This window comes from Megalobrama amblycephala, linkage group LG17, assembly GCF_018812025.1.
Source record: "Megalobrama amblycephala isolate DHTTF-2021 linkage group LG17, ASM1881202v1, whole genome shotgun sequence".
NCBI lineage: Eukaryota > Metazoa > Chordata > Actinopteri > Cypriniformes > Xenocyprididae > Megalobrama > Megalobrama amblycephala.
Genome location: NC_063060.1, coordinates 8486958 through 8501957, shown reverse-complemented (window position 1 = coordinate 8501957; position 15000 = coordinate 8486958). Strand labels below are relative to the sequence as shown.

Below are 15000 nucleotides of genomic sequence, written 5' to 3'. Positions count from 1 at the left end.
CTCAACTATCTTCGACATTTAAAAGCACAAGCTATTAGACACTTGAGTCTTCATTACTAATTTGACTTAAAATGCAATTATAATATTTAAAAAATATAGTACTCAAGTTAAAATTAGTTTAACTTTTTAAAAAACACGACCTTGAGTTTTTTTTCCATTCCACTACCTCGTGTCTATTGTTTTTGCATTCCACTGCGCTACTTTTTTATGTAAACATGCACTAGACTTAAAGGGATAGTTCACCCAAAAATGAAAATTTGATGTTTATCTGCTTACCCCCAGGGCATCCAAGATGTAGGTGACTTTGTTTCTTCAGTAGAACACAAATGATGATTTTTAACTCCAACCGTCAGTCATATAATGCATGGCAATGGGAACTCCATCTATAAGAGTAAAAAAAAAACATGCACAGACAAATCCGAATTAAACCCTGCGGCTCGTGACGACGCATTGATGTCCTAAAACACGAAACGATCGGTTTTTGCAAGAAACTGAACAGTATTTATATCATTTTTTACCTATAATACACCACTACGTCCAACCTCACACACCGGATAATCAAGGCAGTTGGACATAGTGGTGTATTAGAGGTAAAAAATGATATAAATACTGTTCGGTTTCTCGCACAAACCGATCGTTTCGTGTCTTAGGACATCAATGTGTCGTCACAAGCAGAGTTTAATTTGGATTTGTCTGTGCATGTTTGTTTGACTCTTATAGATGGAGTTCCCATTGCCATGCATTATACGACTGACAGACCGCAACGGTTGGAGTTAAAAATCATTATTTGTCATTTTGCATGGCACCTAACTTTTTCTGCAGCAGTTTGTTTCTGATATAAAGAAGCGATATCACCATCTAAGGGCATTGACGGTACTATATCTTTTTGCCTTAACTCATCTAAACTTGTCAGCAAGGCTTCTTTACGTGAATATGAGTGCATTAGCAGGTAGTTTCTGAATTGCAGGTGTTTGATTTAGGATATAAGGTCATGACTGCAGCTGGTGATGAGGCCGAAACCAGCACATCTAGTGCAAGTAGACATTGACTATTTAATTTTACTTAACATTATTTTATTTATCCGCTCTATTGAGAAGACCTTTTTGATGGATATTGGTTTACTTATGGTCTTTTTGTGCCTTGGGAGTTTGTAGATGTTTAAAAGGTTGTTGTATCGACCTTAATTTATTGCAATATTGAGGTGTTCAAAATAAACATGATTTCTCATCTTACAAATCAATTGCTTCTTATTTTCACTGGCATGTCTCTCAGGTGTTGAGGACTAGTGCATCTTTGAGCCTACATTTAGTACGAGTAAAATACTTAAGTACTGTTAAAATCAGATACTTAAAGACTTTTACTCAAGTTGTATTGGAATTGGTTACTTGTAATGGAGTCATTTTCAATGTCAGGTATCTGTACTTTTACTCAAGTACGTTTTTCAGGTACTCTTTACACCTCTGACTTTAACCAGCAGATGTCCTCGAGTGAATAGCTAGTGCAATCGATCAAATCTAACAGTGAATTTAGCTGACAAAGTCAATATAGTGGAATAAAAGTTTTACTGCAACTTCAAAGGAAGCTAGACAATATTGTCGAAACTAGCGCTGGATACCTGAGGTAATTTTATTTTACACTGTTTGCTAGCCTAGCATAATGATCTTATCGTTAATACTTCTCACCATTTATTCCGAGCGAGGGAATGACCGATTGTTTTCCATATATCCATTTTCTTTAAAGTATCTTCGAAAAGGACGTTTGACTAGTCAAACAATGGTGGCTTTTTCTGGACCACGGGGGTTAGGGATTAACTTCTCTGCAATGTTGTTTGCCATTTTAAATGTGGGAACCCTTAAATTAGAATGGATTCTGATTGGCTGTCAGTGTTTTATCGTTCAACAACTGGAAAAAATTCATTCTGAAAGTGATCCCAACGATATCGTTTCTCTATATCGTTACAGCTGTGGTGTGGGCACTGCTATTCTTTTATAATTGGAACAATTTTTAGAACTATATCTTTATCGTTATCTTTATAGTTATCATTCTTGGTGTGAATGGGCTTTTAGACTGTTTTTTTTTCCATTTCATTGCTCACATCTTGCAATTTTGCATTTCACTTCACTGCTTTTGTTTTTGTGCTTGAAAAAGTTAGACGCGGGTAGTGGAACGGAAAAACGCAAAGTCTTGAGATGTGTTTTTTAAAAGTTTTTTTAACTTTAGCACCGTGTCTTTAGAACACTGCATCATCAATGAGACGCTGAAAAAGACGCAAGAATGCGAACACAACAGTCAAAGACGTCCGTCTAGCATGTTTCTGTGTGAACAGCCCTTTAAGCCATGATCACTGACTAGACACTGAGCACACAAAATTTCTAGAGACACTTGATATGATGTCACACTCTGTGGTTTCTTTTTTATAAATATGAATTCAACATAAAACAAATAGTAATACATTCAAAATGTAAAAATATACATCTACTTGACTTTACTGCAAAAATATCCGTTCTTTTAATTCAGCCAAGAGGTCATGTCATGACATAACGATCTTCTACTGGTCACATGTGAGTCTTCACGTGATGTGAATTCACACGTCAGAGTTCACCAAACTTGAGTTCACTCCACTCATTTTGTTTGGGTTTCAGGTCAGGGGACTGGGATGGCCATGGCAGAAGCTTCATTTTGTGCTCAGTGACACATTTTTGTGTTGGTTTTGATGTTTGCCATGTATCTGAACAAGATGTCCAAGACTTCCAGCAGAAAAATAGGCTCACAACATTAAAGATCTAGCAGCATATTTAACCGTGGGCATGGGGTACTTTTTATCCATGTGTGCACCAAACCCATCTGGTGGGTTTGCTGCCAAAAAGCTATTTTTTTAGTTTCATCTTACCACAGAAGCCGGTCCCATTTGAAGTTCCAGTCTTGTCTGACAACTGAATATGCTGGAGTTTGTTTTTGGATGTGCAAAGAAGGATTTATCTTGAAACCCTCTCAAACAACTTGTGGGGATGTAGTTGCTGTTTGATCATTTTTTTAGGCTTTCTGAGACTCAAGACTCAACTAATTTCTGCAATTCTGCAGCTGAGATCCTTGAAGAGTCTTTGGCCACTCAAACTTTCCTCCTCACGGCACATTAGGACGATTTAGACACACGTTCTCTTCCAGGCAGATTTGTAACATCTTTAGTTGATTGAAACTTCTTAATTATTTCCCTGATGGTGGAAATGGGGGTTTTCAATGCGTTAGCTTTTTTCTTATACCCATTTTCTATTTTGTGAAGTTCAACAATCTACAATATTATTTGTTTTTTCTCATTGTGATGAATGATTAAGGGGATTTGGCCTTTGTGTTTACACATATTTGTACTCCTGTGGAACAGGAAGTCATGGCTGCACAATTTCATGCTCCTAGTCACCCTGGTGTGCTAAAAAATGTAACTGTGAATGGGAATATACTTCAGAGATATTTTACTCAGAAGAATTTCTAGGGATGCCAATAATTGTGGCAAACATGTATTGGAGAAAAACATGAGCTTTTTCCCTCATTTTCAATTCTTTTCCTTCAATGAAAGGTTAGAATTTTGTGAATTTTTTGAATGAAAGATCAAAAAGATAAACAATGCAGATTTTTTTTCACAGCCACCTTTGCTCATATTTACTAAGGGTGCCAATATTTGTGGAGGGCACTGTATGTATGCATGGAAGTCAATGGAAGGAAATGTGTAGTGTATGACTGTCATTTTAATAGGTTTTGGACCAGAGCATCTGTTTTTTTGTGTGTGTGTGTAACTGCTGCAATGATACATTGATCTTCATGTCAGACTTTGATCTTCTGATGACAGAACAGTTGACATGGTGGTTAAAACCTCTGCAATCTCTACAATCCATCAGTCTCTCTTTCACTGTCTTTGATGGAGAGCTGTCAGCCAGCATGAGTGACAGTGATCCGTTCTGTCAGTGTAGTTGTATATTAGCAGGCCGATGAGGGAAAACCGTCTGTTCAGCTGCTGATGAGATGACTTATGACATGTGGAGAAGGGGACCGAACTGGGACGTCCGCATCTCGCATAATTTGACTGGACAAGAGGGATGATTGGACAATAGAGGAGACTCCGCCTCTGGGGAAAGACAGGCTTGTCGTGGAAGTTGTTGCCACAGGGACTTTTATGATGTAAGAACCGCTAGTATTTATGTGCATTTGCCTTGGGTGAGTGTCAGAAAGGGGGACTGGCAGAATGATGTTATTGTTTGAATAATGAGGAAGACCACAGCATGATGTGTCTACGAGCCTTCCTCTCTGCCAAGACTGTCAACACAGAACATGCTTATCTAGGCTAACTCTACCCAATTTGTGCTTATGGCTAGAGTGGATTTAGAAATGGGAATTATGGGTGAAAACATACAGATGATTCAGCCCCCTATTATATTATGTTACAAAAGTATTTATTATGAGTAAATATATTGTTTAATCTATAGATTACTTGCTGTTGAAAATGTCTTGGAAAGAATTAAGATTACTTTCTGGTTATGAATATAAAACATTTGAAATACTCACCTCATCTGAAATCTGCCCTCCAAATGTCACCCATGTGCCTGAGAGAGAGAAAGAAATTGAAAGAGAGGGAGTGTGAGTCAGAGTTATCCAGTGATTAAGGTATTCCAAGCAGAGATTGATTTATTTGCTGTTTCCTGTCACAGAAACCTTCAAACACATTAGAACGGAACACAGACCTGAATCTGAATGTTTTACAGTAATAATACAAGTTAAAGAAGAATTTAAAAAAACAAGGCCAGTGATGTCTTTAAAGGTTTAGTTCACCCAAAAATGAAAATTCTGTCATCATTTACTCATCCTCATGTTGTTTCAAACCTTTTGTTCATCTTCCAAATACAAATGAAGATCTTTTTAATGAAATCTATAGCTCTCTGTCCCTCCAAAGACAGCTACACATCAGAAAAATGCTTTTCTTACTTAGATTTTTTTGTCTTGTTTCCAGTCCAAGCATTTTCTAGACAAGTAAAAATTATTGTCTTGTTTTCAGAAAAAAATAGGTCAAAATTAAGTAAGTTTTTGCTTAAAACAAGCGAAATAATCTGCCAATGGGGAAGCAAAATAATCTTGTTTTCGGTTTGGCAGATTATTTTGCTTGTTTTAAGCAAAAACTCACTTAATTTTGACCTATTTTTTCTGAAAACAAGACAATAATTTTTACTTGTCTAGAAAATGCTTCTTGATTTAAGAATTTTTATATATCTGGACTAGAAACAAGACAAAAACCAAGTAAGAAAAGCATTTTTTTGCAGTGCAACTACCACTTTCAAGCCCCAGAAAGGTAGTAAAGATATCATAAAAGTAAATGATGCGTGGTTTCGGGAACGTGCATTGGAGATAAATAAAGTGCTAAATTTTTTTGCAAAAAACCCACTCGCGTCACTTCATAAAATTGAGGTTAAACCACTGGATGGATTACTTTAATGATGTCTTTACTACCTTTCTGGGCCTTGAAAGTGGTAGTTGCTTAGGATATCAATGGAGTGACAGAAAGCTCTCAGATTTCATTGAAAGTATCTTCATTTGTGTTCTGAAGATGAACACAAGTCTAAAATTTCATTGTAATTCAGTGGACTTGGTGTATGCATGCCACTTCCATACTGATGTAAACAAATAAACATTTCCCTGTTGATTTCATTCAATATGATATAATAATAATGCATTTTTCTGGAATGGTGTGGGAACAATTTACTAAAAATATTTATTTATTTGTTCTTTAAGTCTGAAAAGCACTGGATAAATATTTATTTATTTTTGATGGTTTAAATTTCTCTATAGCCATCAAAAATAATTAAACACTTCAATACTTCAGTTCAGCATATACAGTGGGTACGGAAAGTATTCAGACCTGCTTAAATTTTTCACTCTTTGTTATATTTCAGCCATTTGCTAAAATCATTTAAGTTTATTTTTTTCCTCATTAAAGGTGCTAAAGAGAATGTTTTGCTTTATACATTTTTGCAATATTACTTGAAACTGTCTTTACTAACTGATAAAAGACTATTTATTAGGTGCACTCAAAGGAATAATATTAATATACATCATCTGTGCACGAGGTAGGGCCTTAAAAACATCAGCCAATCGTTTACGCGATCATCGCGTAAATGATTGGCCTTTTGGCTTGTCAATCACTGCCGTGACGTTCCTTGTGAGAGACGTGCGCGGCTTGGCCCTCTGGCTTGTCAATCACTGCCATGACGTTCCTTGTGAGAGACGAGCGCGGCTGCGCGCTCCAGTAACTTTCCACACTCCACAGGCACCACATGCAATGTTTTTGTCAGGAGACAGGAGTAACAACTGCAGATTATGAGTTACATGCGGTGAGTCCGACATAATGAATCCACTAACACGACACAGCGAATGCCGGTGGTAAACACGAGTTTTGGGAGGCGTTCCCTCGAAATTCTTACGCATACGCTCATTTCAAAAACTCAGTAACAGTCTTTTGTTTCTCAGTCGACGAAAAAGATCCTCTTTAGCACCTTTAATGTACACACAGCACCCCATATTGACAGAAAAACACAGAATTGTTGACATTTTTGCAGATTTATTAAAAAAGAAAAACTGAAATATCACATGGTGCTAAGTATTCAGGCCCTTTGCTCAGTATTCAGTAGAAGCACCCTTTTGATCGAATACAGCCATGAGTCTTTTTGGGAAAGATGCAACAAGTTTTTCACACCTGGATTTGGGGATCCTCTGCCATTCCTCCTTGCAGATCCTCTCCAGTTCTGTCAGGTTGGATGGTAAACGTTGGTGGACAGCCATTTTTAGGTCTCTCCAGAGATGCTCAATTGGGTTTAAGTCAGGGCTCTGGCTGGGCCATTCAAGAACAGTCACGGAGTTGTTGTGAAGCCACTCCTTCATTATTTTAGCTGTGTGCTTAGGGTCATTGTCTTGTTGGAAGGTAAACCTTCGGCCCAGTCTGAGGTCCTGAGCACTCTGGAGAAGGTATTCGTCCAGGATATCCCTGTACTTGGCCGCATTCATCTTTCTCTCGATTGCAACCAGTCGTCCTGTCCCTGCAGCTGAAAAACACCCCCACAGCATGATGCTGCCACCACCATGCTTCACTGTTGGGACTGTATTGGACAGGTGATGAGCAGTGCCTGGTTTTCTCCACACATACCGCTTAGAATTAAGGCCAAAAAGTTCTATCTTGGTCTCATCAGACCAGAGAATCTTATTTCTCACCATCTTGGAGTCCTTCAGGTGTTTTTTAGCAAACTCCATGCGGGCTTTCATGTGTCTTGCACTAAGGAGAGGCTTCCGTCGGGCCATTCTGCCATAAAGCCCCGACTGGTGGAGGGCTGCAGTGATGGTTGACTTTCTACAACTTTCTCCCATCTCCCGACTGCATCTCTGGTATTCAGCCAAAGTGATCTTTGGGTTCTTCTTTACCTCTCTCACCAAGGCTCTTCTGCCCCGATAGCTCAGTTTGGCCGGACGGCCAGCTCTAGGAAGGGTTCTGGTTGTCCCAAACATCTTCCATTTAAGGATTATGGAGGCCACTATGCTCTTAGGAACCTAAAGTGCAGCAGAAATTTTTTTGTAACCTTGGCCAGATCTTTGCCTTGCCACAATTCTGTCTCTGAGCTCTTCAGGCAGTTCCTTTGACCTCATGATTCTCATTTGCTCTGACATGCACTGTGAGCTGTAAGGTCTTATATAGGTGTGTGGCTTTCCTAATCAAGTCCAATCAGTATAATCAAACACAGCTGGACTCAAATGAAGGTGTAGAACCATCTCAAGGATGATCAAAAGAAATGGACAGCACCTGAGTTAAATATATGAGTGTCACAGCAAAGGGTCTGAATACTTAGGGCCATGTGATATTTCAGTTTTTCTTTTTTAATAAATCTGCAAAAATGTCAACAATTCTGTGTTTTTCTGTCAATATGGGGTGCTGTGTGTACATTAATGAGGGAAAAAAATGAACTTAAATGATTTTAGCAAATGGCTGCAATATAACAAAGAGTGAAAAATGTAAGGGGGTCTGAATACTTTCCGTACCCACTGTATGTAATGAGACAAAAATGAGGCTGATTCTTGGGAAAATCTGTCCCAGGTTTTCCTGAGGACTCTGTTATTCTTGGCCTGACTCACACTGCCGGCAGTCTAAAGCACCCATGATTCATTGCTGTCAGGGTAAGACTCTGCAGTCACTGCCCCACATCCATGTCAGAATCACCTACTATCACACTAAAATTCACCCCGGCTGCGGGTTGAGCATCTCTCCAGCAAGCACTGGTATCCTGGGCTTCAATATTATGGGATCAGTTAGCATCCGATGAGACACCCGACTGTGTTTCAGGGTGAGGGAACCCGTCGGGGATGATCAGCTGTTCCTATGGCGAATAAGTGCCCATGGGTTGCAGGATAAATGGGGAAATAGTGTGGGAGTTTGCAAGTGTTACGTTCCCTTGGTGACACCTGTGCAGTGATAAGAAGCATTTGGCGGCTTTCTTATGTTTCATACATGATGTAACAGTCCTCATCCTGCCAGATAAGTTTATGTGTGCAACTACTGTGAGCAATGGTGTGCACCAGGGTCTTCGGCAGCTCATCAACTGAGAGAAACAAGGGAATAACAGGATCTTTCCGCCTAATCCTGGATCTCCTCACATAGATCTGACTGACTAGATTTTTTTTAATTTACATTAGTAAATGAATATAAAACACATAAGCAACCTGTGAGATATTTTACACTTTCATTCACTAAAATATTGAAATGTGCCAAGAGTGATATTTAATATATATATTTTAGATTATGTTTACATAAACAGTCACCGTTGTGCTTCCATCATAGTCTTTAAGCAAGCATCACTGACTTACATGAAGGAACATACATTTATACATGCACATATGCACACACATGCCCATACAAAAAATTACTGCTGCTTTGGTGGTTTCCACTGAAAGCTGTCCTCATGTATTCAGTTAAGTGCATGTCTGAAGCACTGAAATTTTATCGGCCTGCAGTGCTCTTTCTGTGTTTGATCAAGTGGCTAATGTTTGCAATGTCTGACCTGAAGAAATGACCTATGACATCTCAGAAAAATAATAGCTACAAGCAATGAAGGGCGAGTTGCGTCACTTTTGCAAAGTATTTCAGCACCAAAACCTGTATCTCAATCACAAAACATCAGTGAATAAGCAGGCGCCAATTCAATAGTATTCCCAAAAAATGCATTATTATTAACATATTGAATGAAATCAATAGGGAAATGTTGATTTGTTTACAACAATATGAAAGCGACATTTTAGACGTATCTTCGGAACACAAAGTTGCAAGTTTCACTGCAGCACAGCTTTTGTGAGCATGTTTGCTCTTTTTGCTGATTTGCATACTCAGTTAATTAGATGCTAAAATAATACAGAAAGTGCATGCACAGAACCCTAAACAACACTTAAATCCATTTTATTCACTTTCACTAAAAGATGTTGATTTCTGCAGAAAGCAATTCAACAAATTTTAGCAGAGTTCAATGTTTTGATTAAATTTATCAATGCTAATTTGGCCTATTAGCTAATAATAGTGAAAGTCAACAATTAATAGTTAACAATACACCTGGTTACTGTTAAATAAGTACAATTTTACCACAAGGAACAACTTTCTTGATAACTTGTTGTGTAATGGAAGCAAGCTAGTAAGAGCTATGCATGTAAACCTCACTCCCCTGACCTCAAGAGGCGCAATTTTGCGATCGGCGTTACAGACTGCGGTCTTTAGCGTCCTTGTTAGCATGCCCGCCACCCATGACAGAGACACTAGTTCAAATCCCACTTGGAGTGGGTTGAGTAGGACCGGTTACATTTGGTACCGTGAACCGGATGGGAATGAGGTTTGGGGGTAAGTGTAACGGAAGCAAGCTAGTAAGAGTTGCGCATGTAAACCTCATTCACCTGGCCTCAAGAGGCGCGCTAGAGACTGCGGTCTTTAACATCCTTGTTAGCCCGCCTGCTTCCCTGCCTCTCATATTGGAGAGACCGGTTCGAATCCCACTCAAAGCGGGTCGAGAAGGATCAATTATATTGGCATTTTATTTTTTGTACATTACCATTAAGAAGTTGGGGTCAGTAAGATTTTTTTTAAGAAAAGAATACTTTTATCACCAAGGATGCATTAAATTTAAGCGTGCCACACGAGTCCTGAAAAGTGAAGCTATAGTGTCTGAATTGCCTCCAGGTGGCTGGAAGCAGTGTAGGTCATGAACCTTGCCCTCTCCATGAAATGTATTGGGACGTGAGACAAGCTAAACAAACAAATTACACTTTAAAATTTTTTTTCCAAAGACGGTTTCTGCCATTTTAGGCAGTTTTTAATCATGCTGGTGTTAGTTCAAGTGTTTGTTCTTTAAATAATTTTGGTTTTAGTTAGTTATTTGATGCTATAAAAACGGGGGAGAGACATCATGATTGACAGCTGAGATTGACAGCTTCTCTGAGTTAAGTAACTATGTTCAGACTCGAGACTCAAGATGTCGACGCCATATTGGCACATATTGGTTTCAGTTACTACAATGGAAGAGAGTGAAGGTGCGTCATCCATCTGTTTTTACAGTCTATGATTACATTTATCAAAAGTGACAGTAAAGTTAATATTACAAAAGATTTCTATTTTAAAAAATGTTTTCTACGGAGCCCCGCACATGACATGCAAGAAAAAAAGAAAATAATTTGTGCATGGTTTACTAATTCGTTCCCTCGATTTGCTAAATCGTGCACACGATTTTCTATTTCGTTTCCTCGATTAGCTAAATCGTGCGGAAGATTTACTATTTCGTTTCCTTGATTAGCTAAATCGTGTGGACGATTTACTATTTTGTTCCCTCGATTTGCTAAATCATGCGGAAGATTTACTATTTTGTTCCCTCGATTAGCTAAATTGTGAGCACGATTTACTATTTTGTTCCCTCGATTTGCTAAATCGTGTGCACGATTTACTATTTCGTTTCCTTGATTTTCTAAATCGTGTGCACAATTTACTATTTCGTTCCCTCGATTAGCTAAATTGTGCGGACGATTTACTATTTTGTTCCCTCGATTTGCTAAATCGCGTGCACGATTTACTATTTAGTTTCCTCGATTAGCTAAATCGTGCGGACGATTTACTATTTTGTTCCCTCGATTAGCTAAATTGTGAGCACGATTTACTATTTTGTTCCCTCGATTTGCTAAATCGCGTGCACGATTTACTATTTCGTTTCCTTGATTTTCTAAATCATGTGCACAATTTACTATTTCGTTTCCTTGATTAGCTAAATTGTGTGGATGATTTACTATTTTGTTCCCTCGATTTGCTAAATCGTGTGCACGATTTACTATTTCGTTTCCTCAAATTTCAAAATTGTGCGCACAATTTACTATTTCATTCCCTCTATTTGCTAAATCATGCGGAAGATTTACTATTTTGTTCCCTCGATTAGCTAAATTGTGAGCACGATTTACTATTTCGTTCCCTCGATTAGCTAAATCGTGTGGACGATTTACTCTTTTGTTCCCTCGATTTGCAAAATCGTGTGCACGATTTACTATTTTGTTTCCTCAAATTTCTAAATTGTGCGCACAATTTACTATTTCATTCCCTCGATTTGCTAAATCATGCGGAAGATTTACTATTTTGTTCCCTCGATTAGCTAAATTGTGAGCACGATTTACTATTTTGTTCCCTCGATTTGCTAAATCGCGTGCACGATTTACTATTTAGTTTCCTTGTTTTTCTAAATCGTGTGCACAATTTACTATTTCGTTCCCTCGATTAGCTAAATTGTGCGGACGATTTACTATTTTGTTCCCTCGATTTGCTAAATCGTGTGCGCGATTTACTATTTAGTTTCCTCGATTAGCTAAATCGTGTGGACGATTTACTATTTTGTTCCCTCGATTTGCTAAATCGCGTGCACGATTTATTATTTCGTTTCCTTGATTTTCTAAATCGTGTGCACAATTTACTATTTCATTCCCTCGATTAGCTAAATTGTGTGGACGATTTACTATTTTGTTCCCTCAATTTGCTAAATCGTGTGCACGATTTACTATTTAGTTTCCTCGATTAGCTAAATCGTGTGGACGATTTACTATTTTGTTCCCTCGATTTGCTAAATTCGCGTGCACGATTTATTATTTCGTTTCCTTGATTTTCTAAATCGTGCACACAATTTACTATTTCGTTCCCTCGATTAGCTAAATTGTGCGGACGATTTACTATTTTGTTCCCTCGATTTGCTAAATCGTGTGCACGATTTACTATTTCGTTTCCTCGATTAGCTAAATCGTGCAGACGATTTACTATTTTGTTCCCTTGATTTGCTAAATCGTGTGCACGATTTACTATTTCATTCCCTTGATTCATAAATTGTGTGCATGATTTAGCAAATTGAGGGAATGAATTAGTAAATCGTGCGCATGATTTATAAATCAAGGTAACAAATTAGTAAATCGTGCGCACGATTTAGCCTACTATTTTTTTCCTGTATGTCATGTGCAGGGCTCCATAGTTTTCAATAATGTTTTTGAATAGATATAAAAATGAATTCAACATTAATAATAATAAAAATAATAATAAATGTTTCTTGAGCAGCAAATCAGTATATTAGAATAATTTCTGAGCAGCAAATCAGTATATTAGAATAATTTCTGAAGGATCATGTGACACTGAAGACTGGATGATGCTAAAATTTCAGCTTTGCCATCACAGGAATACATTACATTTTAAAATATATTCAAATAGAAAATGGTTATTTTAAATTGTAATAATATTTAACAATATTACTGTTATACTGTATTATTGATCAAATAAATGCAGCTTTGGTGAGCATAAGAGACTTTGGTGAGCATAAGAGACTAAAAAAAAAAAAAAACATTAAATAATCTTACTAACCGCAAACTTTTGAAGTGTATATTTGGATGTAGGACGGAGGAAGGACTCGTACCGAGGAAGATTCTGATCTAAGATAAGAGAGACACCATTTGGAAATGGATTGTGAAGATAAGCCCGGGGCTTTTTCATGGTGGAATAGCAGCTGTTTGTTCCTCTTTCTGAAAGCCTTTAGTATGACAACAATAAAATCCAGCTCACTTATTCTAGTTCAGTCCACACCAAACCAATTCAGTTTTCAATGCCTTTTGGTTTTCAAGTGAGCAGAAAATGTTTGCTCTTGGGGGCGAAACATACAATTTTCAATACACCATTAGAATTCTTGCATTTTAAAAATCAATGCAGAACATCAGACCAGAACTGACACTGCTGTAATTTTCTTGCGTATCTTGCATAAGTTTGTAGTGATAAATATAGAACACCCAGATTGGAATAAACTGCATGTTCTCTTGTGTGGTGTCCTGGAGCCTCATAGTATTAGAAACGCCTGCTATATAAGCCACTGCGTGTTTTATCTCAAAGAGAAGTCAACAACCGATTTATACAGTCATTATGTTTGCATTCACAAGGCTTGTTAATGAAACCATCTAATTGTAAAACTAAAAAGGAACAGAGAATAAATTAAGCGTCAACCCATCACTCTCCCGCTGTGTGTGGAGTGTGTGAGGCAATTAGTGAGCTTGTTTTTTAATTCATGATAAATTAAATATGAATGGAGGGAGGATAACATTTTCAAGATCATGTGACTCTTCAAACACACACTGTTGCCTGCACTTCATTGAAACATATTGTGTGAACGTATCACAGATCTATGATATTTATATTCAGTGTGACCTTTTGGTGTTTATTGATATGGCTGCTGGTTTATAAATCAAAAAATGCTCACCAAGTCCAAGGCATGACACTCGCAGTCCCGACTTCCCAAGATTCCTGTGAAGAAAGTGAGAAATCTGTTACCAAGGACATAACATTGTAGTGCCTTCACTTCTGGCAGGCCTGTTTTTTATTTTTTATTTTATTTTATTTTATTTTATTTTATTTTATGTGCTAAATTAATTTGAATAATTTAAATTCCCTGAACATCTGTTTTACCTTTCTGAGCAGAATTCTGAAGATTACATAATCATAAATATAAAATATAAATACAATTTGTGCAAATTATATTACTATTGCAATACAGGCATGGGCAAAATTCTGAAATTAAAAACTGGCTCCATTCTTCCATTCATGAATGGAATTTGAATTGGCCACAACAAGTTAAATGTGAATGTGAATTAGAATAACGCAGTAAAAAGAAACAGAGTTAGAATTCAAAATAGATATTTAATTGAAATATTATCATTTATTTATATTTTATAAAACGGTTAGTTCCTGTCCTTGATTCTGATCGGTCAATAGCTGTGTTTTATTCACAATAAAACATGGCTATGACCGCTTCACCCAACGGTTCTGTGTATCACTACACAACACTAGCAACCACTCTTAGCAACATAAACTGTTTGTTCTCAATTTATATTGTTCATTGAAGCTTACTGTATTATGTAGAAGAGTATTGTGAGAAAGTATTATCTGCATTCAAATTTAGCATTTTCCTTCAGGTCAGTCTTATGTTCATAATAAAAAATCTGTTTAAATGTCCGCTGCAATATCTTGTCCTTTGAACAGTTAAGGAGTTTTCCCGTGACTGACAGCACTAGTCAAAGCATTTGTCAGTTGCGTCTTGTTCCGTGTTCACAACAATTCAGTCTTTTCAATGTAAGGGTCTTTGCTACTGAGTGACATTCTCATAAAGACAGTCTTTGCCACCATCTAATGGCGTAATAATGTAACTTCTGTTGCTGTTCATGGTCAGGGACTATTTTTCCGGTGGAAGGAAGGCTTTTAGTGATTTTACTTCATTAAAGTTGCATTGATACTTATTTTTTGGCTTTAATATTTGTATTGTGTGGTAACCGTTTTAAAAAAGCAATAAGGTACTTGAGGCTAATGCTGTATCGTGAATAAGTCAAGGCTGAAGGGGTTGCAGGCACTCTGCTTCGCGTCGTGCCCTTCAGCCGTGACTTTTTCAA

The 15000-nt window shown here is 37.5% G+C and overlaps 1 protein-coding gene across 3 annotated transcripts in view; it reads right to left on the bottom strand.

Moving 5' to 3' along the window:
- Positions 1–15000, bottom strand: part of kcnab1b (potassium voltage-gated channel subfamily A regulatory beta subunit 1b) — a 76638-nt gene that overhangs the window by 38417 nt on the left and 23221 nt on the right. For all 3 annotated transcript variants that reach the window (XM_048162573.1, XM_048162575.1, XM_048162574.1), the window contains exons 2-3: positions 13818–13861; positions 4555–4592 (exon numbers count right to left, since the gene is read on the bottom strand). In XM_048162573.1, coding sequence (XP_048018530.1) covers positions 4555–4592; positions 13818–13861 — 82 coding nt within the window. The remainder of the gene's footprint in view (positions 1–4554; positions 4593–13817; positions 13862–15000) is intronic.